Genomic DNA, 21,942 nt, shown 5'->3' on the forward strand with positions numbered 1-21,942 from the left:
TTACTCTCCACATTTATCCTATCAACCCTCTCAGTGGCTTAAGCACCTCTTTCACGTCAACTCTCAGGCTTCCCTTTTCTGCAGAGTGATCCCCATCCTCTCGTAGGTTTCCTGTTAGTTAAAACCTATCAGCTCTTTTATCATCTTTGTGAATCTTTTTTACACCTTCACCAATTTTTTCAATCCCCCTTTTATAATGTGCAGAACGGAACTCTTCACAGTGTGGTCGAACCAAGGTTTTCCACGAGGCATTCCTGCTTTTCAGCCTGGCCCCTAGAAATGAGCCCTATTAGTTGGTTTGTCTTTTTATGATTTTATTGAACTGTATTGCAGTTTTTAGTGATTTGTCTATCTATAATCCATTGATCCCTTCTACAGTGCATTGTGGTTAGCACTGTTGCCTCACAGTGCCAGGGACCCAGGTTCAATTCCCAGCTTGGGTCACTGTCTGTGTGGAGTTTGCACACTCTCCCCGTATCTGTGTGGGTTTCCTCCAGGTGTCCTTCCACAGTCTAAAAGACGTGTTGGTTAGGTGCATTGACCTGAACAGTGCCAGAGTGTGGCAACGAGAGGAATTTGACAGTAACTTCATTTCAATATTAATGTAAGCCTTACTTGTGACTAATACATAAACTTAAATTTGTTCACAGCTCCACTTAGACTTTTACTGTCCAAGCTTCATATTCTTCATACCAAAATGCACAACTTGCCAAAACTTATGCTACACTTAACAGTATTGAAAATTATTCTCCAATTAAATGTCATTCTGCCAATTTATTAATGCATGCTTGTCACATTCTTCCTTTGTATGAACTATAGCAACAACCCCCATCTTTCACCACCGCCCCTGCCAGCACCGCCACCAGTTTGGTTGAACAGTGTTAGTACTATATTTGTTGGTTTGGCTTCCATTTACTATCAACACTAATCATCAAGTTTAGGATGTTTGTGTTTTCCAGTGTCAGTCATTCATTTACTGGTTGTGTTGAGTACTTTCTCACTGTTCCTGCATGTCTACATGACAAGGGAGCTGACTTTCTCAAAATTCTCATATTAACTTTTACCTTTTCACACTACAATGGTTTGGAAACCCATTATTTGACTACTAAGACAATTTGTATCACTATGAGACTCATGAAGATGAAGTGCAGAAAAACAAATGGAGATGATCAAAATAAGAAGATTTATTGCAGCCAACCAGGACATAAATGTAACTTGTAGCATGAAACAATTGCATTTCCAAAGATTTTTAATGCATTTATCAGTCTGCAATAACCCGTCAGGTAATTCAAATAGTGTAGGCTATAACATAAAAGCTACTCTTTTTAAACAGTGGGATAGTATAAAGAGCTTATATGCTGTTTATTCCATCTATCTGTTCTAAACCTGCAGATTATTCAGTTCTGTGTTAGGCTATACAAGATATACAAGTTAGGCAGAGAGTTGATTCTGTCCAAATTATGAACACCTCTTTTAAAACATTTCAAGAGATTTGTACTCGAACTGTTGCTGCTGAAGTGTCATATTGCTTTTAGATTATTAAGAAAAGTAAGGGATGTTGTATTTAAAAAGTGCATAGCCTTCATCAATTTAGAGATCAGGAAAACTTTTTTTTTGCAGCAGGAGAGAGGGTATATGAAAAAATTGTGAAATTGACTTGGAGTTAATAAGCGTAATTATAAAATGCTGGATCAGTCACTGCTGTTCAGAAATCAAGTGAAGAGTTGTCAAGATAGTTAACAAGACTGTTTGATTTCTTCACAGGAGCTGGGGATAACTAAGGGATCATAGGTGGTTTGGGAGGGAGGGCATGATCGAACAATACCATGAGGCCTCTGGATGGAGCAAGTTTTAATGGCTGAATAAAGTTTTCTTCCTTTGGATTTTCTTCTGCTCTGATGAGAATGCAAATTTTAGAGATGGTACACTTCAGTGGTAAATTTAACAATGGTGAGGATATTACAGATATCAAAACTGTGCCAATGACAAAAGAATTTAGTTATAACTTGACAGAACATCAATGCATAAGAACAAGTGAAGAAACATGTAAACTTTGTGAATAGTGGAGTTAAAAGAGTTCATTTGTTTTCATCATGATACTTAGATGAGGAAGCCTTAAAGATCCTGTTTCTTCTCAGCAAAGCCTCGGAAAATCTGATTGGAATTTTTATTATTGGGATCTGTAGTGTTCTGCATGCCATTCGAAGTCTGGCTTCTCTGTTCCAGACCTGTGTTTAAGCCTCAATGTCTGTGTCTAACTGCTGAGCTTTTGAAACCATCTGCAGCAGGCAAAGATAATAAGAGTCTATAATGAATAAAAATGCATTGTTGAAAGTATTTCTGAGCACCAAGGTATAGTAATTATTTAAATCTTTTAAAATGAATTTGAAGAATTATTTGACCATCATATCATAGTTCTCGGGAACATCTCAAGAAAATATATATATAATAAATTACTGGGAAGTATCATGCCTGTTGTTAAGATACCCTGCCTTTTTATTATCTTACTGTAAAGGCAGAATGTTGGTCATAAAATAATTTTTAAGTTCTGCAGGATGTTAGTGTAAAACACAACCCTTTGAATTGTCATTGGAAGTTGTTCTATTCCAGTTCTGGGAAAACTGAATCTTTGTGTGAATACGAGATTAACTTTTCATGGATTGCACATTTGAACAGGGAAGCATTGGGTTTGTTTAGGCATCGTGGTTATTGGATATCTGTGCACAAATAAAGTTAAGGTATGGATTTACTCAGTTGCTATTGACTGTTTGTGCGTTGATCATTCAGTGAGCTTCACAAGCTAGATTAGATGAGGAAGCAGCGGATGTTAGGTGAATTGATATTATACTGTCATTTCATAAGAGAATTATTAGTTCACATTGAAGTCACATAAAATTTTGAAAAACATGTGTTGTACTCTTGAGATCTAACATATTTTGGTGAAAGGAAATATGAATGGTTAAAGGTAAGATGCTCTAATATATAATACAGGTACAACATCTGAAATGGTTATCTGAAAACAGGTCATTTTTATAAACTGTCATGCATTAATCAATTCTAGTTATTATTAACTGAGTCAAATAATTTACCAGGGCAGTTTGGCTGAGTGGTGCACTGGCAAAGTGGTACACTGGACTAATATTCAGCTTTGCACACTGTCCTTTTGCTGCGTTTTGAGTGGTTTCAATGATACTGGACTGAATCCGACTCAGCTCACCCCAAACCTGCTAATTGAATTAAGATTCTGATTTTTTTTTGTTTCCAAATATTGGCAAGAGCAGAAATCCAGCACGGACTCATTCCCAGGGTTGCCAGTTTTAAGACACTATACGTGTAACAAAGAGTTATTACATGTTGTTTGTCCTTAACTAAATTATATTTATAATTATTGAGCTGTGGCTGTAAGCTGAGCAATAAGTGATTCTGATCTCCTGACAAGGATTTGAGCAGAGTTCAGAAGTTGTTGGTTCGAAACTGGCAGCGGAGGACGATTCTCTTTTCCTCTTTTGTCAATTTCACTGCACGAGAACAGATTATATTGTAAGGCATATCAATGAGGATAGATATTGTCTTCTGTTTAGTAAGATAACTCCACCTCACAACCATGAGGGCATTTCCTTCTGCCACCAACTTTCCCAGCCCAAACCAAAATTTTCGGGATGTTCAGAACTTGATTTAAAAGTTAAAAACTATATTCAGCTAATAAGAATATGAGGTAAGAATCAAAAGCTAAAAATCTGAAGAAAAGCAGGAAATGCTGGAAACACAGAAGATGTTTCAGGTCATTGGTCAGACAAGCCAGCAACGTGGAATGTTAACCTTTCCTTCTGCTCTCCGTGGATGCTGTCTAACCTGCTGAGCATTTCCAATTTTTTTTCTGTTTTTACTTAACTTAAATAAATTTGACCTCACAGTTTTGTGGTAATTAGCATCTCTTCATTATTTGGCTAGCAATTTGATTTCAAGCTCATTTCTCTGCCTCAGTAACATGGTGTGGGCATCCCCTTGCTTTGAGAGCAAAAGGCTTCCTGTGAGGATTAAGCTCAATGTAAATAAAAGCCACACGTTATTAAAGCTAAATAGGTGCTACAATGTCAGAATATTGGCACAGAGCCTAAGTTGTAGCATTTGTCTTTGAGTTGGAGTGCTTATTGTCAACAAGGATTTAACATCAGATATATGGTGTTATATCCTGTCATCTAGTGAAATGTTATTGCTAACATATGATCTATGTGATTAATTTGTGGAGCAAACAACTTGACATGCTGATAGTACATTGGTTACAAAAATGGATCACAACACGAGACTGCAAGCTGCAAATCACAAATTGGAGTCAACAAAGTAAAGCAATTCTTCAGTGACTTAAGATTTTTGTTTGCTTGAGAAAAATCTATATCATTGAATGAAATAAAGATTGACTTGCTGCCTTATATTAAGAATAAAGTATTTCAAAAGTGCCTACTCATCACTACCCAGCACGGCATGAAGCCATTTGTACAAGAAATGCATTTTTAAAGAAGCTGGCTACTCAGGGTCAAAAGTACTCAGTCAAAATCATGGCCAAATTGCATGGCACCAAGATATTTCCAAAAATGCATTGATCGTATTGTTAAAAGTAGGAAATATGTACCATTTTCCATCAAGCAGTAGGCAGGGAAACAACACACTGTTGTTGCTAATCTGTGAGTATCAGCAGATTTTATATCTTTTTTTGTTTTATGGCAATCACATTATTAGTCATTATTTACAAAACATAATTCTTGCCTCTAACTCAAATGTATCTCCGTATCTTGGACGCAGTAGTACAGATGCCAATAGATGTTCATTAAGCATAGTATACAGCCCTGGAAGCAAAGACCATGAGAGCAGCAAAAATTCATTTAAATACATATGAAAATGCTCTTGCATCACATCACTTCACAATTAATAGATATTTCACTTCAACTTATTTTGGTTTGAGGGCCATTATGTGAACGTTAAATTTGTGCTTGGCATTAACTTCCATGTGCTGAATGGTCTCCTCGTGTGCTGTGATGATTCTTTGGAGGCAATTTCGAGTCCACGTTCTCTGTGGGAATGGCAGCGTGTGCTCAAAATCCAGAAAGTGCAATTCGCACCAGTGAATTTCTGAATTCTCACCTCACTCGCTCCTTGTCGATTGAGTGTTGTGAAACATGCCACAGGACCGCAGATGGCTCATTTTAATACATTAGCATGTCATTAGCGAGCTCACTCTCCAGGAGTTCCTCTCTCACTGGATATTCAGCAGGCATCAGTGTGCCATCACACTGGCACCAGTTACAACGATTTACACAGATGTGAACTTCTCATTGGGGGCTCCCTAGGCTCGTAAAGGGAAGTATAGCCCCTGGGGTGGGGGAGGGGGGGGCGCGGGTGGGCGGGTGACATTGTCAGGCAGTGGCCTGGTAATGCCTATGTGTACAGGTTGGGAGCCTCATGGAGAGAGAGTGTGGATTCATTTAGATGTGGTGGTGGCCCAGAGTGGACAGAGGAGCAAAGGATGCCAGCAATTGCCATTTTGGGGGAGTGGTGATGCCAGCTCAGACTGTGTCGGGTGGTAGGGAGAAGGTATGAAGGTGCCAATGATCGGTGTTGCAGAGAGAAAGAATGGGCTGATGATCGGGTGAATGTGGGGGGCTGAGAAAGGGCCAATGATCGGCAGTGAGGGAGGGGAGAAGGGGCCAATGATCAGGGGGAAGGGTGTAGAAGAGAAATGCCGACTCCAATCAGAGGTGGGGAGGATGGTCACTGAGATCTCCATAGGGGGATGCTTACTCAGGTTCTGATTGGGGCCACCTTTAAAGATGGCACTCTGATCTCTGAGCAACCGGGTTTTGCTGGCATGTTGAAGCCCCGCCCCCATGTATGACAGCGTGAAACACATCACCTTAATTTTTTTTGGCAGTATTTTGTAAGATCTAAAGAGAAAACTGACTAGTTTCTCTGGCGATGAAGGTGCTGGTTTTCTCATCGGAAACAGCACTCTGCCATTTTTTGCTAAAATTCAATGTAAAAGTTTCCTCTTATAAGAAATGTTATTATTTGGGGTTATCACTGTCCTGAGATGAAAAATACCACCTGAAGGTGAAGTGAACATGGTCTGTGTGTGCAGTTCCTTGAAGAGGTTAAGTGATAGGATTTAATGAAGGATTGGATTGAAAATTGAGTGGAAGCAAAAACCTTAATGTCTTACAGTGAAAACATGCTCTGTTTAGAATAGATGTTTTCTACATCATGTAAAATGAAACTTTAAGCAGCAATTTTATAATTTAGCCATAATACCTGGCTGGGACAGGAATGGTGCGATTATAAACATACCATTCAAGTCCTTAGTGGCTGGAACAAACTGCCAGAGGCAGTAGTAGAGGCGGGTACAATGTTGTAATTTAAAAAGCAGTTGGACAGTTACATGGGTAAGATGGATATGAAAGAGATATAAGCCAAATGTGGGCAAATGGGACTCGCTTAGTGGCTTAAAAAAAAGGGCAGTATGGACGTTGGGCCGAAAGGCCTATTTCCTTGCTGCAAACCTCTATGACTTTAATAAGTTGTGAAGAGCACATTGCTATCTATGGGCAAACTAAGGCCAAAATGTTGCCTGAAGAAACCTGCGCTGCTTCAACTCCTGTACAAGGTTAAATCATGGTTGGTTTGGCAAAAATGCCACATTTCCAATAAAATGATCAGAAGTGAAGATTGTCCTCCTGATTGTAATATGTACACTATGTTAAGAGACAAGCTCCTTGGGGAAATTTGGGCCAGTCTTGAATGGGTTACTACTGTTTTGTAGTGTAAAACAGTATTGCCAATTCAATGGAGAATGATTTTTGTGTTTCCTACCCAGCACATTACTCCCAGTATTTAATACTTGTTGAATGAACATAGTCTGTCATTACCTACCAAGCTGAGACAGCTACCTCACCATCTGCAACAGACAGATATTAGATTACAGATTGACTTAGTGACAGCAGAACTCTGTGCAAAGTGTTGTTCCTCCAGCGGCTCATTTTAATGTAGACAAGAACTTTGGTTTCGCAGGATTAAAAGAATTCCATGCATGCATTTGAAAAGTTCGCAGGTGGTTTAACTGGGACCATCTGGGAAGTAACGTGAGACAACTTCCTGAAGGGAGTATCACAGCAATTGGGTTTCTGCTACCCAGATTACATTGCCACTGAAACTACTTTGCAGCAGGAGCAATAATATCTAACAGAGCTGTAGAATTGAACCCAACGATGTTACTTAAATGATTGTAGTATACAAACAAATGGATTGTTCAGGAGTTAAGGTTGGATGATGTGATGCATATGTTTTCAACCTGGGATCCAGAGGACCATTTGGGATCTGAAGTGGTCATCATATTTCAGTCCATCTGAGGCCAGACATACATTAATTAGTACCTCTAGAATTTTGTATGCAATTCTGATGTCTGATGTCAAAAAAGGAAGGAATGATTCCATTTGACAGGAACACTTTTTGCATTACTGTTGCTGCTGCTCTAATCCTGCATTTGCGTTGTAATGCAAATGCAAGAACCAGGCATTTTAGGAGCATGGATTTTCTGCGCATTGACTATGAATGAATGAATGGGTGGGAATCTCATTGTGTCGTCACTGCATAAAATAATTCAAATCTAAACTGTTACAGCCGCAAAAGTTCCACCTACTGTGTTCAGTTTGTGCCATTTACGTCATACTTTTTGAGGCTCGCTCCTTGTTTCTTTATCTAATGCCTCGCTGGAAAAGATCAGTAATTCTGACCTTCTCTGTATCTGATTTCTTGGGCATATATGGATGAAAATCCCAAACTGAGTTGGAGTTAAAAAAAGACTGGCTCAATTGAAGAAAACTTCTGAACTGTTACAAGTTGGACTGCACTATTGATCTCAAACAGAAAGGCATTCATTTCTGGGCCATTTTGAAAATCTCAACAGTTTTAGGGGTCATGGAACTGACCTCAACATTGTTGAAGATGAAAAGATGAGCATTGAATCCGTTTTACTTATGAAATAATTCCCCAACAAAACACTGTATTTGTTGAAGAATCTGGTCCCTCCAGACTGAAATGCATAGACCATTAACAAAGTGCTCTATGTGAAACAGTCTGGATCTTTATTCCGAAAATCCTTCGGTTTCCGGTGAAGCCGTGGATTATGAGGGAAGCCTGCCAAAGAGGTTAGGTTTTATGCTGGCAGGCATGTTTGAGTTTTTCTGAGTCGATTGACTGATCTGCTTACAATTATGAGCTGCTCAATGGTGTGAAATAGACCTCGCAAGATCAGGATTTTGAGGCTCAATTGAAGACTTATGTGGCTGACAAACTGATGAGATAAAATAACTTATTAGGATGGAGGGATGTTTAGATCTCTAGACAAGATCATCAGGTGTGAGCTTCATCCTGCTGCTTATTAAAGACAAAATAACCATCGACCAATCCACTCAGAAAAGCTCAAACATGCCTGCTTATTAAAGACAAAATGCCATGAGCAAGCGATTAAATTTGCATTTCCTATGAAGTTAGGAATCGGCCTGTTTTGCTCATTTATTCTGTTTTGGTTTATGAGCAGGCATTTTACCTTTCCTCTTTGAAGAAGCTGACTTTGCTAAAATTCCACAGCAACATTTATTCTTCAGTGATTTTCCTCCTTGTTCTCGTGTTTGAGTGTTGGAAAGCTGTGGGACGAAGTATCTTCATGACAATACCTAAGATAAAGGTAATATACTGTGGATGTTGGAATCTGAAACAAAACAGAAAATGCTGGAAAATCTTAGCAGGTCTGACAGCATTTGTGGAGAGAGAACAGAGCCAATGTTTTAAGTCGGGATGATCCTTCATCAGAGTTGCTCTGAGATTTTCCAGCATTTTTTGTTTTTATAACTGAACCTAACCTTTGTACTATGTGACACCTCCACAAAAAGAGTTTGCATCATGGGTCTCTCTCTCTCTCTTTAGCAATTAGCAACCCTGGGCCCAGGTGCCGCGTCAGCTTTCCAGCTAGGGTGGGCAATGAGCAAGATATTCTTCGGTAAACCAGTACTGAGGAAGTTGATGGGCAAGTTCAGTCGAACAGTGGCACTTTCAAACAAACTTCTCATTGAAAAACCACCTGTTTTCTTGCTTGATATTTCCGAGTGCAACAAAATGTCCCACACTTCACCAGTTCACCAATTTAAAATCCACCTTCTGACTGGAAATACCCATTGTTGGAACCCAGTGTGCAAATGAAAATAGGCAATACTTTTAAATGGAGGTTGGCCTTACCATTTTGCATTCCACAGTCAAATTAGAGGGGAATAGAGGATTCTGGGATCTTGTGACAGACCGAGCCTTAGCTCACTATTTTTAGACATAGAGCAGATATATCATTTAAACAAAACTTTGCTGTCTTCAATCATTGGTATCATAATAGAGTTGCCACCTCTGGCTCAATATATTGCAAGAAGTCTCACAACACCAGGTTACAGTGCAAAGGGTTTATTTGGTAGCAAAATCATTAGCTTTCAGGGTGTTGCTCCTTCATCAGGTAATTGGGAGTGGCTTGTGCTACTAAATAAACCTGTTGGACTTTAACCTGATGTTGTGAGCCTTCTTATTGTGTTTACCCCAGTCCAATGCCGGTATCTCCGCATCATCAACATATTGCAGCAGGTGTCATCACATGAGCTACCCTTAACTGCTCCTCCTCACAGAGTCCTGCCCTTGGTCACCCAATGTGTCAGTCATCATGGAACCCTGCCTTCCCATGGTTTTTCAAAGTCTACCAGTTTTGACTTTTTGAAGATCTGGCCACACTACACCCAGGGTTCTGAACCCAACTGCTATCCCAGTTCACTATAATTTAGTCAGAACAGACTGAAGGCAGTGAGTATTGAGTCATAGAGATGTGCTGCACAAGGAAGGCCCATCATGTCTGTGCCAATCAAACACAAACCACCTAACTATTCTAATTCCATTTCCTAGCACTTGGCCCATGGTACAGCAAGCACAGATCTAAATATTTAAATGTTATGAAGGTCTCTGCCCCCACCACCCAATTAGGCAGTGAGTTCCAGACTCCTACCATTCTTTAGGTAAAAAGGTATTTCCTCACATCCCCTCAAAACTTCCTACCCCTTCCCTTAAACTTATGCCCCCTAGTAATCCTTCAAAAAGGGGAAGGATTTTTTCTGTCTGCTCTAACTACGCACCTCATAATTTTATAAATCTCAATCATCTCCTCTTTCAATCTCTCTACTCCAAGGAAAACAGCCCAGTCTATCCATTTGCTCTTCATAATACAAACTCTCCAACACAGCCAATATCCCAGTAAATGTCCTCTGCATCTTTTCCAATGCTATCATATCCCTCCAATAATGTGGATTCCAGAACTGCACAATATACTCTTGCTGTGGCCTAACCAATGTTTTATATAGTTCCAACATAACTTCTCTTAAACTTTATGGCTCGGCTAGTAAAGACAAGCATACCAAATGCCTTCTTAGCCACTGCATTCATCCTTCCTGCTACTTCAAGAGGCTGGTATAAATGCACACCAAGGTATCCAAGTTTGCTGATAGTACAAATCTAGGTGGAAGGAGTAAGCAAAGGCCTTTGAATCAGTTCAGGGTATAGAAAAGAAAGTGCTAGATGAAATATAATGTGGAGAAATGCAAAGTGATTTGGTTTGATTTAAAAGAAAGCTTTTTTTCTTAAAAGATGAGACTTTTTTTGTGGGTGGGGACCTGACTGCTCTTGAATACTAATTGCATACAGGTAACATGCAAGTACAGCGAACAATAAGGAAAGCAAATAATATGTCAGCCACTTATTACAAATGCAACAGTATAAGAGTAAAGAAGTCTTATGGCAATAATAGGGTTTTGGTGAGATCATACCAGTAGAGAAGCAAAATATTGGGGATGCTAGAAATCTGAAATAAAAACGGAAAATGCTGGAAATATTCAGCAGGTTGGGCAGCGTCTGTGGAGAGAGAAAGAAAGTTAATGCTTCAGATCAATAGAATTTCATCAAAACTTGGAAAAGTGAGAGATGAAATAGGTTTTGAGCAAGGAGTAAGTGGAACAAGGACAGAAAGGGCTATAGGGTAGAAGGCAGGAGAGATTCACTTACAGAAGAACTTGTTTTACAAGGCCAAAGTGCTGGGTCAAGAAAAAAAAACAAAAGATGTGTCTCGAGCAGGTGTGCTGATGATTGAGGGAAAAAATGAGAGAAAAACTGAAACATGCAATAAAAGGAAACAAAATAAGGGGACAGAATTTCCCATTTACAATTGTTGAACAATAGGTTAAATCTTAAGTTGAAAAGAATGAGAAGATGACTTCATTGAAACACAAAATTCTTAAGGGGTTACAGGGGGCATATTTCCATTGCTGGGAAATCTATAACTCAGAGTCACTGTCTCAGAATAAGGGGTTGACAATTAGGACTGAGATTAAAATTTTTTTTTGTTAGAAGGTTTTGAAACTTTGGTATTCTGTACTGCAGATTGGATGCTCTGTTGTTAAGCATGTTAACTAATAACCTTATAGTAAAGAATTCTCTAGGTAATCATGATCAGAACATAATAGAATTTCATATTCAATTTGAGGGTGAGAAATTTGGGTCTGAAACTCGCATCTGACATTTTAAAAAAGATAATTGCAAGGAGATGAAAACAAAGTTGCTAAAATGAAATGGAAAATAGGTTACAAGATGAGACAATAAAGAGGGAGTGACTGGTATTTAAGAAGATATTTCATAACTCTCAACAAAGATGTCTTCCATCGAGAATAAAGATTCCACAAGAAGGATGCACCATCGATGGGTAACAGGATGGCACCAAATTGAAAGAAAACTCTGCAAAGATTAGTGGTAGCCCAGAGATTGGGAATATTTCAGAAACCAGCAAATGATGACTTCAGAAAATATAAAAAATGGAGAATTGAAGGATGAGAGAAAACGAACAAGAAACATAAAAATGGACAATAAAACTTCCTGCACACATATAAAAAGGACAAGTGAAGCTAAAGTGAGCATTTATCACTTAGAGAGTAAGACTGGGGAATTAATACTTAAAAATAAGGAAATAGAGAAAGCTTTGAACAAGTCCTTTATATTTGTCTTCATAGAAGACATAAAAAGCATCCCAAGCATAGTAGAATAGGGGTGGCAAAGAGAGGGAAGAACTTAAAACAATCTGGTTTTATACTTCACCATCTGACTTCAGAATGAATTCATAAAGAGAGGGATAGCAGGAAGGAGAAGACCACCAATATGCTCCTGTCAACCCAAATGGTAAGGTGCATTGTCATAAGTAGTGAAAATTGCACAAAGACAAATTTGTTTTTGAAGCTTTTAACCAAACAACAACAACATCACAGTCAACCTAAACCTAAAATGCCATAGCTGTGTCCGGTTATGGAATCTCTCTTTCCTCTTTTGTAACTTCCTGCTCCCTGGCTCAGTGTCATTTGCAAACTTAGGGTATGTCTTTCTATTCCTTTATCCAAATATTTATAGATGTGTTTAGCTGATCCCCGTGGAACATCAGTTGTCACAGACTAATAATATAGTCTGTAATGTAACAGACTAACAAAAGAATGTTTTCTACTACTCTGCCTTCTACCACTCTCCCAATTACCAACTCACGTCAGAAGATTGCCTCCAGTTCCATGCACTTTCATTCTGTGAGTAATCATTTGTACAGAACCTGACTAAATGCCATAAACAGCATCCAAAGGCACTTCCATGTCCTCAAGAAAATGAACTAAATTTGTCAAACAACTTATATTCTATGTGTTCTTTCTGTCCACAATGTGGCCTAATTGAACTGCTATTTGGATTGATTATTGAAAATCACATTCAGTTATTATGAAGAGAGTGTGCCAGCTGGAATGTTATTGTTCATCTAATAACAATTGTAAGATGATGCTAAAAAATGCTATGTTGTTTCTTATTAGTAGCCTTCGATCCAGAATGTGATTGTGGTTTCAGCGAAGCCTATTAGTGTAATATCGAAATTTAACGAAGCAATGTACCACATCATAGACACGTGGTAGAAATATTTGAAATTTCTTGAATTTACTTACTTTGAATTACTTACTTTGAAAGAGACTTTTAGATAAGTACATGGAACTTAGTAAGATAGAGGGTTACAGGTAAGCCTAGTAATCTCTAAGGTAGGAACATGTTCAGCACAACTTTGTGGGCCGAAGGCCTGTATTGTTCTGTAGTTTTTCTATATTTCTATGTTCTACATTTAAGGAATTAACTGTTTTCTCTCTATGTACCACATTGCCAATAGTGCAAACATTACTCCAATACCAATGACATGATAAAAAAATCATTGCCAGTGCAATTTCTTTTTATTATAACAGCTTAAAACGATGAAAATTTAAATTTATTTTGTTCTTGAAGCTCTTTTCCCCTTTTTCATTGTTGTCTCCAGTTCAGAAAAATGTTTAGAAAATAAAATTGAATTTGCACAATTGTCCTTACTGATTATCAACATAGATCCTAATAATGGGTTTGACAGGAAATTGTTGGTATTTCTCTCCCTCTTGCATTACTCTCTTCCTGCTCCCCTCCCCCATTTTCTCTCCTCTCCAGCAGATGTAAGGTCTTCAACATGAAGTGTCAATTTCTTTCTTCATGTCTGCTACCAATATTTTCTGTTTTTGTTTCCAGTATCAGTGGTGTTTTGTAGAAGTTTTCTATTTGATTATTGTGTGCTAAGTTGTTATGGTGCATTCCATGTATTGTATTTCCACAGAAGCTTCGTCAAACTGCAGGTCCCATTCACTGTTACTTTGTTATACAAGGGCCATTGGCCCAAGGTAGCTGGAAATCCTGAGTATCTCAGCTTAAGATGTTAAGGCCTGTGCAAGGAGGGCCTTTGATGGGCATCTCTAACTTCAAATAACCAATGTTAGGGATAAATTCCATGTTGTTTTTTCCTGAAGTCTGTAAGCTTTTAATGCATGCTTTATTTTGTAAATATTCTTTGAAAAGTTTACAATAAACCTAGGGAAGAAAGGAACAGAGCAAGTGAGGAAAATTACTTGAGGAACTTGGGCAGTTATGGTATTCGTGGTAGGAATGATTGCTATCAAAATCTTTCAGTACCAACTCAAAAAGAACATAAAAAGGCAAAACAAGTACTGCAATTTTTATGAATGTCATATAAACTAGCTTGCTGTTGGTCTGAAACCTTGCTGATTAGGTGACTATTTGTTGATAATGACAGCCACTGCTTAATACAATACATTGCAATATCATAGAATCCCTACAGTGCAGAAGGAGGCCATTCGGCCCATCGAGTCTGCACCAACCACAATTCCACCTAGGCCCTATCCCCATAATCCAATGTATTTACCCAAGCTAGAATGTATAAATTCCACACAGAATGTACCCAAGCTGGGAATGGAACCTGGGACCCTGGCACTGTGAGGCAGCAGTGCTAACCACTTGCCACCCCATTTTCTGATGGTTAGATGCCTGTGGTAAAAAAATATAACTTTTGGTCTGAATGGTTTCAAGGACTAAAAACCACCCCCACCCCAGATCCTGTCCTGAATGGATAAGGTCATTTAAGCAGGAGGGAGGGTGCGTTAAGTGGCCTCCAAGTGCATATAGGAAACTAATCCACAGATTCAATTAAAACACATTTGTACAATTTGAGAGAAGCACCACACCAGACTACAGTCACATGACAGGGCAGCAGCCAATCAAGAATGGAGCGCGAGGTCGGGACATATATTGGTAATATTTTACTGGTAGGTAATATTTTCCCCAAAACCACATTATTTTACAGTTAGTGCAATGCTGATAGAAACATTGCCAAATTATGTGCGTGCATGTATCTCCAAATGAAAAGACTTACTTGATATAATTTTAGTTGTCAGTGCCAGATATTTGTTAAATGCCATTTAACTAGTTGCCTTACTTTGAATTACATTGCAGCGCACAATAAGAAAGTCGCCTTTTGTCCAAATTTTCTGCGAACTGGTTGCCATAGATATAAAACAGGTGGCAAGCTGAAGAAGTGTTAAACAGGAAAGATCTGACTCAGCAGCAAGGGACTGCCTGTCGAGATGAAGAGATTATCATTACAGCTATGTGTTGTTGTATAAATATTTGGGCTATGCACTCTCTGGAGCGTATTTGGGAAATGTTTTAATTCTTGTCCGGTGACATCAGGTATTGTTAACCCTTGTGAAATACAGCAATCTATCAATATTTGAAGTAATTATTTAAGCTGACAGGCTGCCATCTGCTTGAGAAGATAGAACAAGGGAAGCAATATTTAAATTCCAGTCTCCTTACATGTCAGACATGGGCAGCAGATCCCCCTGGAGATAACCATTTGAAAGAATTTATTTTCTTAATAGCGAGCAGCAAGCTAACAATATAGCTGTGCTTTTAATGAACAAGATTATTACGCATCTTAAAAAAAACAGATTTTTTTTAGAGTCTATGTGCTAAATATTTACCATTTTCACTATTCTTTTGGACTACATTTTTATAAACTTTATCTAAACATCTTTAAAATGGTGCAGATTTCGTGGTCTGATGTTGATGTACACATACAAAACAGCATTTTACTTGTGTGCAATCTCAAGTATTTATGTCAATGTTCACAGACAGTGGGAAATCAGGGAGAATCTGAGCTTTTTCACTCATCTCTTTCACTCTGTCCTTGTTGACACTTCATGTGTCAACAGTTGAAGTGTCAGCCATGGCAAAGTTGGTATCACTGTTGTCACGAAGTCAAAAGGTTTGGGTTCAAATCCCATTCCAAACCTTGAGCACACAACTCTCGACTGAAACCTCAGTGCAATACTGAGAGAACGCTGTACTGTTAGAGGCGCCATCTTTCAGATGATGCATTTAACCGATGCTCCATCTGCTGCCTGTGATGATTGCACAGCGCTATTTTGCAAAAAAACAGCAGGGCACCTATCCCCAGTGTCATACCCAATATTTAAACTTCAATCAATGTTATAAAAACAGATGATATGGTTATTATCACATTGCTGCTTGTCAGCCCAAGCTGTGCTCCATTTTGCTGCCATGGTTCCCATATTACAAAGTGATGACAATGCCAGAAGTTCTTGATAGGCTAAAACTCAGCTTGGAATATCCTGAAAGACACTATGTAAATGCAAGTCTTCTACTTCTCTTTAACTTAACTCCCCCAACCATCCAAATATTGCTCAAATTGTGAAATCCGAGCAACTGAGACAGAAATGCTGCTGCAGCAGCCTCAGCCCCTTGTGTTACAGAGGTGAACACCAAGGACAACAGGCTGTCAACACCAGCGACCCAGTTGGCACCTTCTGCTGAGTTCAGAGCTGTAAAGCTGCCAGCTTTGAAAGGGATACAGAATCTGGCTGTTAAAATGGGATACCCTCAGCGGGCTAGCAGAATGCACTTTAAATGCAGCGCCAGCTGATTAGATTCAACAGTCAGTTTGCTTAATAACACAGGACACCTTTTAACTAGATAAAGTTGCTGATTTTAAAGTCAGCAGTTCCACTGTGCTAAGTGCAGTGAAGACTGCTGTTGACATAGCTGAGGTGGGTGCAACATTGCAATGAGAGGAATCATGTTGGAAGAGCATTGTCAACTAACTTTCTTGGGTGTGTTGAGTGTCTGCCAGCTAAGTCACAGCTCAGTGAATAAAGAAGCTTAGATTTTGCAGATTAGCCATTCCAGTGCCAACTGATCTTGTTTGCAGAATCAGAGTAACAGTGCTTGTTTGCAGAATGATTCTGAAGAGGCCATACATTTGAACTCAAGAGCAGCAATTAACAGTGTAATTTGGAGACTTTTTACTTCAGCCCATAAAGGTTTACAGCACAGAAGGAGGCCATTCAGTCAGTTATGTTAGCTCTGTGACAGTGTTCAAGTAGTTCAAACCTCATCAAATCACCCTGCTTTCTTCCCACAGCTGAGTAACTTGCCTGTTATAAAATTTTCCCAACTGTGACATTGGCCTTTACCATTCCCAGTGGCAAAGCTTTCTTTCCTTCAACAATTCACTGTATGAAGAAAATGCTTCATAACAATGCCCTTACAATGTAATTCATAATTACGCTCTTATCCAATTGTCCCCAAAAAGGAATTGGTGCCTTCTTTAGAGAAAGCAGAGATTAGAAATAATTTTACACATCAAGGAAAATATTAGACGTGTTCTATGTTTTTTTTATATCATTCTTCTAACTTGGCTAATTGCCACACTTAGGACTATGCCAGTATTTTGCAATTGACTGCAGGAAACAATTGAACACAATTTTTTCTTGAGAATTTTTTTTTGCTTAAAAATACTTCTGCCAACTTTGGTTTCATAGCTGTGATATTAAAAACATTTTAAAGTGCTCCTATTAAAAGAAAAGCCCTTGTCCCACACTGTCTATTTCCCAGACGAGAAAGGTGGACAAGCAGTCTTATCCTCGGTCTCTACAATTACTGCTATTTCTTTTTGCCAAGCTTCCCTTGTACGCACTGTGCAACCCAAACTTGCCATTACTACCTTTAAAGAACAGCTGGCATTTTGTACTTTTGTATCCAGTGATGACAGAACAACCACGGACAAACAATGCAGTGAAAGTCATCCAGAAATAGATCCCAAATGTTTCTTTTTAGAGTTAGTATCTAACTTTTATTAATCTATTTATGATATGTTTGCTTTGAGATCTCTGCCATGGTACTGTGTCGCAATGTGTATTCGTTTATTTGTTTTCCCTCTGTGATGGAGACTCCTGCTCCCCATGTCCTCTCCTTAAGTCACTGTCCCAGTGAACTCAGTTAAGATAGGGACTTACCAGGGGGTAATGTATTTGAATAGAATTCCTGTTAGCATTGCTTTGACAGCTATTATCCTGTTTGTTTTGTGTGGAAAGGAATTTTGTGCAAATGTGTTAACTGGTACATTACCAGAGCAAACCTTGATTTATGGAGTTGATAGTTTTACGCGGTAAGTTTTTATGATCAGGGATACATTGCCTGGAAGAGCTGTCAAATCAATTTTAACAGTAATTTTCAAATGAAATTGGAACTATACAATGCAAATTCTGCAGGAATTTGAGGAAGATTGAGAGAGTGAAATTAATTGGATAGCTTTTTCAAAGAGTTAGCATAGGCACGATGGACCAAATTGCCACCTCCTGGATTTTTCACGATTCATAAAGATGAAGTCACGATCTACCATTTGTATGAGCCATATTGGTATGGTACAGAAACAGATTTTGCCATTATAATGTAGTGAGGAAAGAATAAAGCATGCTACTTGAAACACACAAAATGAAATAGGAACTACAGGGAAGTGTAAAATGGTCAAGTGCATAACAATGTGCACAGAACCTGGTTATCCCTACTAAATAAAATATAATGGGCGAAATTGTCCAGCCATACAGCTGCGTGCTTCCCACCAGCAGAAGATAGCTTGTTGTTTGATAGCAGTGGAATTATCTGGTCCTGCTGCTGTCAAAAGAATTCCCATTGACATCACCGCATGCCAGCGGGAAACCCATAGGTGGGGATGTGCTGCCAGCGGGACTGGCAAATACCGCCAATGTGAATGGCTATAGAATTCCGGCAACATTTATTTGCGCTAATAGCAGAGAAGCCTATTTTCCCTCTGTTTAAGTGCGACTGTATAGAGTTCCTTAAATATTTTCTTTTGACTTTACACGGTGAAGTTTTTTTCTCACACGTTTGGGTACCTTTTCGATATCTGTTGAATGAACTCTCTTGATACAAGTCCTCGTAAAAGCTAGTCCATTTAACTACAATTACCAGCACAATTCATATGATCAATGCTCAAGTTCTTTACTGCTTTGTACGAATTTGATCTGGTCATCGCAATAGGTTTGTACCAGGGTATAATAATTGATAAAAGTGTTTCATGTACAATCATATTTGGGCCCAGGAATGTAAGGAGCTTTCACTGGGAATGATATCGCTATTTTTAATATTATTAAAACAAAGAGGGTTAAAAGTTAACACTGCTCGATGCATCAGTGATTCTTCACACACTGCTCTGACTCTCCATGATGCAGCTATAGGGAATTGCAGAACTGACACCAGGTATTTTCCAACAAAGAAGAAAAACAATCAAACGTACAGTTTTGCATAGCCATTTCTGTTCACCCAGTGAACAGTTTCCAACTATGTTGATGGGAACTTGGCGCAACTTATCCAACTTTGTGGGTGCTTTAAGCATCAAATGTGAGGGGAAAAGAGGCACTCCTAAAAATGAATTGCTCAGCAGAATTTGTTACTCCATTTGTAAAGTTTTATGATAGAATGCTTGGGGAGAAAAAAAGTCATAAAATGATGAAGAATGCTGCACTGATTTGCTTAAGGCCATTCTTAAATGTACTGAAAGAACATAATTATTTTTGCGCTTTTAAACAGTCAAATCATATGTTTCTATGGATACTGTTCGATCAGTAAATAATTTGCATATGGCACCGAATATTCCCTGTCTCTTCACGTCTGCACCTTTTGCCTTTCAATTATTAAAGTTATGCTAATTAGTACAGCATTATTAGCATTTCTCTTGGGAGGGAAATGGGAAGAATGGAGCTAAACTTGATTTAACATAGCGCCATATCACATGTAGATTTGCAGACTTGCAAACTTGGTCACTTGTGCCAAGCAGTTTTCACTTGGGTCGTTAATCGTAATTTACAGTGAGGTTTGATCTGTGGAAGGGGGGAGAAAAATCACAGTATCTCTCAGCTGGAAAGCATTGGTAATTTCAGCCAGTAAAACATTTGTGAAGAAAGCTCATCTTGAAAAAATAGTTTTAATTATTTCATGTTGAAAATACTTTGGCTGAGTTATTGCCAGTATGTTGATTTGGACCACTGTTGTAATCATGTGTGGAATATTAAGAATCACGCACAAAAAGTACCTTGACCAAAGCAGTACTGAATACTATATCATTAGCCAAAGTAAAATACTGATGCCTTTGCCAGTTCCCAAGCACAGGAACAATGCTGTTGTAACAGGGCTAAGTTCTCATAGAATAACAAGACAAATTAGCAAACTTTCTCAGTAATCTGTATATCAGACCAACATTTTTATATTGAAGCTTATCACAGTTTACTACTTGATACATTTCCTTTCCTTTTGCTTTTCGATATTTACCTTGCTGCCAAAAGAATGCTTCACTTTTCAGAGAGAAAGATGATTTACCTACCTTGTGCAGCCACTGCGTATTGTTTTCCATTATATTTTCAAGTTGCTGAAGTCTTTGCAAGGAGCCATCATTATCTGTTTCTGGAGAGTCCCTTTGCACCGTGTTAGGCACATATTGATTTGCCATCGTACGGCAGTTGTCCACCTCAGGAAGCAAAAAGGTATAACTGCAAGGCCCATGCTGTATTTGATAATGCCTTTTTCCAGTGTTATCCATACCCTTGCGAAACCCTGTTCCCAGGGACAGACTGCAGCTGAAGAAAAAGAGAGAAGGAATCAACATTTTCTGTGTCCGTTCAAAGTGCAGAGAGTCCTTTGTATATTAAGTGCAATCCAAGATTTTTTAAAGATCTGTCAAAAGAATTTTTCAGTTGTTCTGCTTTTATCCTCTGGAATTCTGTGGTAAAATTGCCAAGTACAAAGCACTGTGAACTATGACTGCTGATGTTCTGTCAAAACTGGAGTATTAAGGTTCTGTATTACTTCCTGTAGTCTTTCAGTCTGTGTTGCGCAGGCAGAGACAATGCTGTAAAGCAAACACAATTCCCCACTGGCTTGGTTTCTCAGCTTGAAAGTGCCCTTTTATCTGAAGCCGTATGCACGTTTCTGCAGGCTGCTGTATCTGACTCGATCAATGCAGCTTTTTTTATGATAACTTAACAAGAATTGCCGAAGTGTTGTATTTGTGTATTCCCCTCTGTGCTGTCAGTAATCTTCCACCAGGGAGATCACTCTCAGACAACACAGATACACGAGTATGTTTCTGTCCTACCCACACAGAACTTACCAAAACTCCAAAGAGAGATGATTGGCCAATAACAAAACCACTATTACTTCCCTTTCAACTCTTCAAGTGGGACCTATGAATAAACAGAAGGAATCATACTGGCTTCCCCTGGACTACGTGCAAAGAACAGTGTACAGCTAGAAATTAAGATGCGCAAAAAAGCTTATGAAGTGCAAAATGCCTTTTCTGAAATAACTAATGCCTTCATCAAATTACATTTCATAAAAAAGAAAATCTGTATCACTAATAGATGATGCATTTAAAGGAAAAATACACCACTAAACAAGCAGCAAATTAGAAATATTTGTCTTGGTTGTGCCACACTTTGCAGATAACTTGATAAAGTGTTGTCAGAAATTGAAAACTTTCTTACTGTCATATGTACTAAATAAATTTCAGACAGTGAGTTGCAGTGTAAGCTTCGTAAGTCGACACATTTAAATTTAAGCGAACAGTTTTTAACAAATTCCAGAACTTTTAGTAATGTGCCACTAGCATGATTTTTTATTTATTTTAGATTTCAAGGATGTGTTGTCTGCTGATAAGGTTGCAGATTCATTAGAATGCAGGACATAGTCTCCTTTCCGTTCAGAAACCTCGGTTCTGTTCAATTGTGAGAACTAAAAATTGTTCTCAGTATTTTTGAAACTGCTTTCTTTTGACATCCTTCCTATCAATTAATTCAACATTCTGCCAATCCAAACACATTTATATCACGCAAGTGGACCTTTATAACGAAGTTTCCAGTGTCATGAATTAATCCATAAGCTATATCAAAACTTCAATATACTTCAAATGACTGAAGTAATTCTGAAATCAGTTCAGATAATCCTTTTTGACAATTTGCCAAGCTGCAAATTATTATATTGGAATTATTTTTTCCCGGCAAAAGAAGCAAGAAAGTTCGTTCACAAGGACTCTGCCGTTACCTTAGGTTCAGAGATATT

General features: G+C 38.5%; 2 protein-coding genes across 3 annotated transcripts in view; one reads left to right on the top strand and one right to left on the bottom strand.

Annotated features, from left to right (window-relative positions):
• Positions 1–20,947, bottom strand: part of angpt2a (angiopoietin 2a) — a 106,957-nt gene extending 86,010 nt beyond the window's left edge. For both annotated transcript variants that reach the window (XM_080192033.1, XM_080192032.1), the window contains exon 1: positions 20,210–20,947. In XM_080192033.1, the coding sequence (XP_080048159.1) occupies positions 20,210–20,491 (282 nt within the window). In that variant the 5' untranslated portion in view covers positions 20,492–20,947. The remainder of the gene's footprint in view (positions 1–20,209) is intronic.
• The window catches only part of mcph1 (microcephalin 1), a 315,247-nt gene that overhangs the window by 210,036 nt on the left and 83,269 nt on the right, over positions 1–21,942 (top strand). The gene's annotated exons all lie outside the window — the stretch shown is intronic.

Source organism: Carcharhinus amblyrhynchos, chromosome 7 (genome assembly GCF_965287045.1).
Source record: "Carcharhinus amblyrhynchos chromosome 7, sCarAmb.v2.hapA, whole genome shotgun sequence".
Classification (NCBI taxonomy): domain Eukaryota; kingdom Metazoa; phylum Chordata; class Chondrichthyes; order Carcharhiniformes; family Carcharhinidae; genus Carcharhinus; species Carcharhinus amblyrhynchos.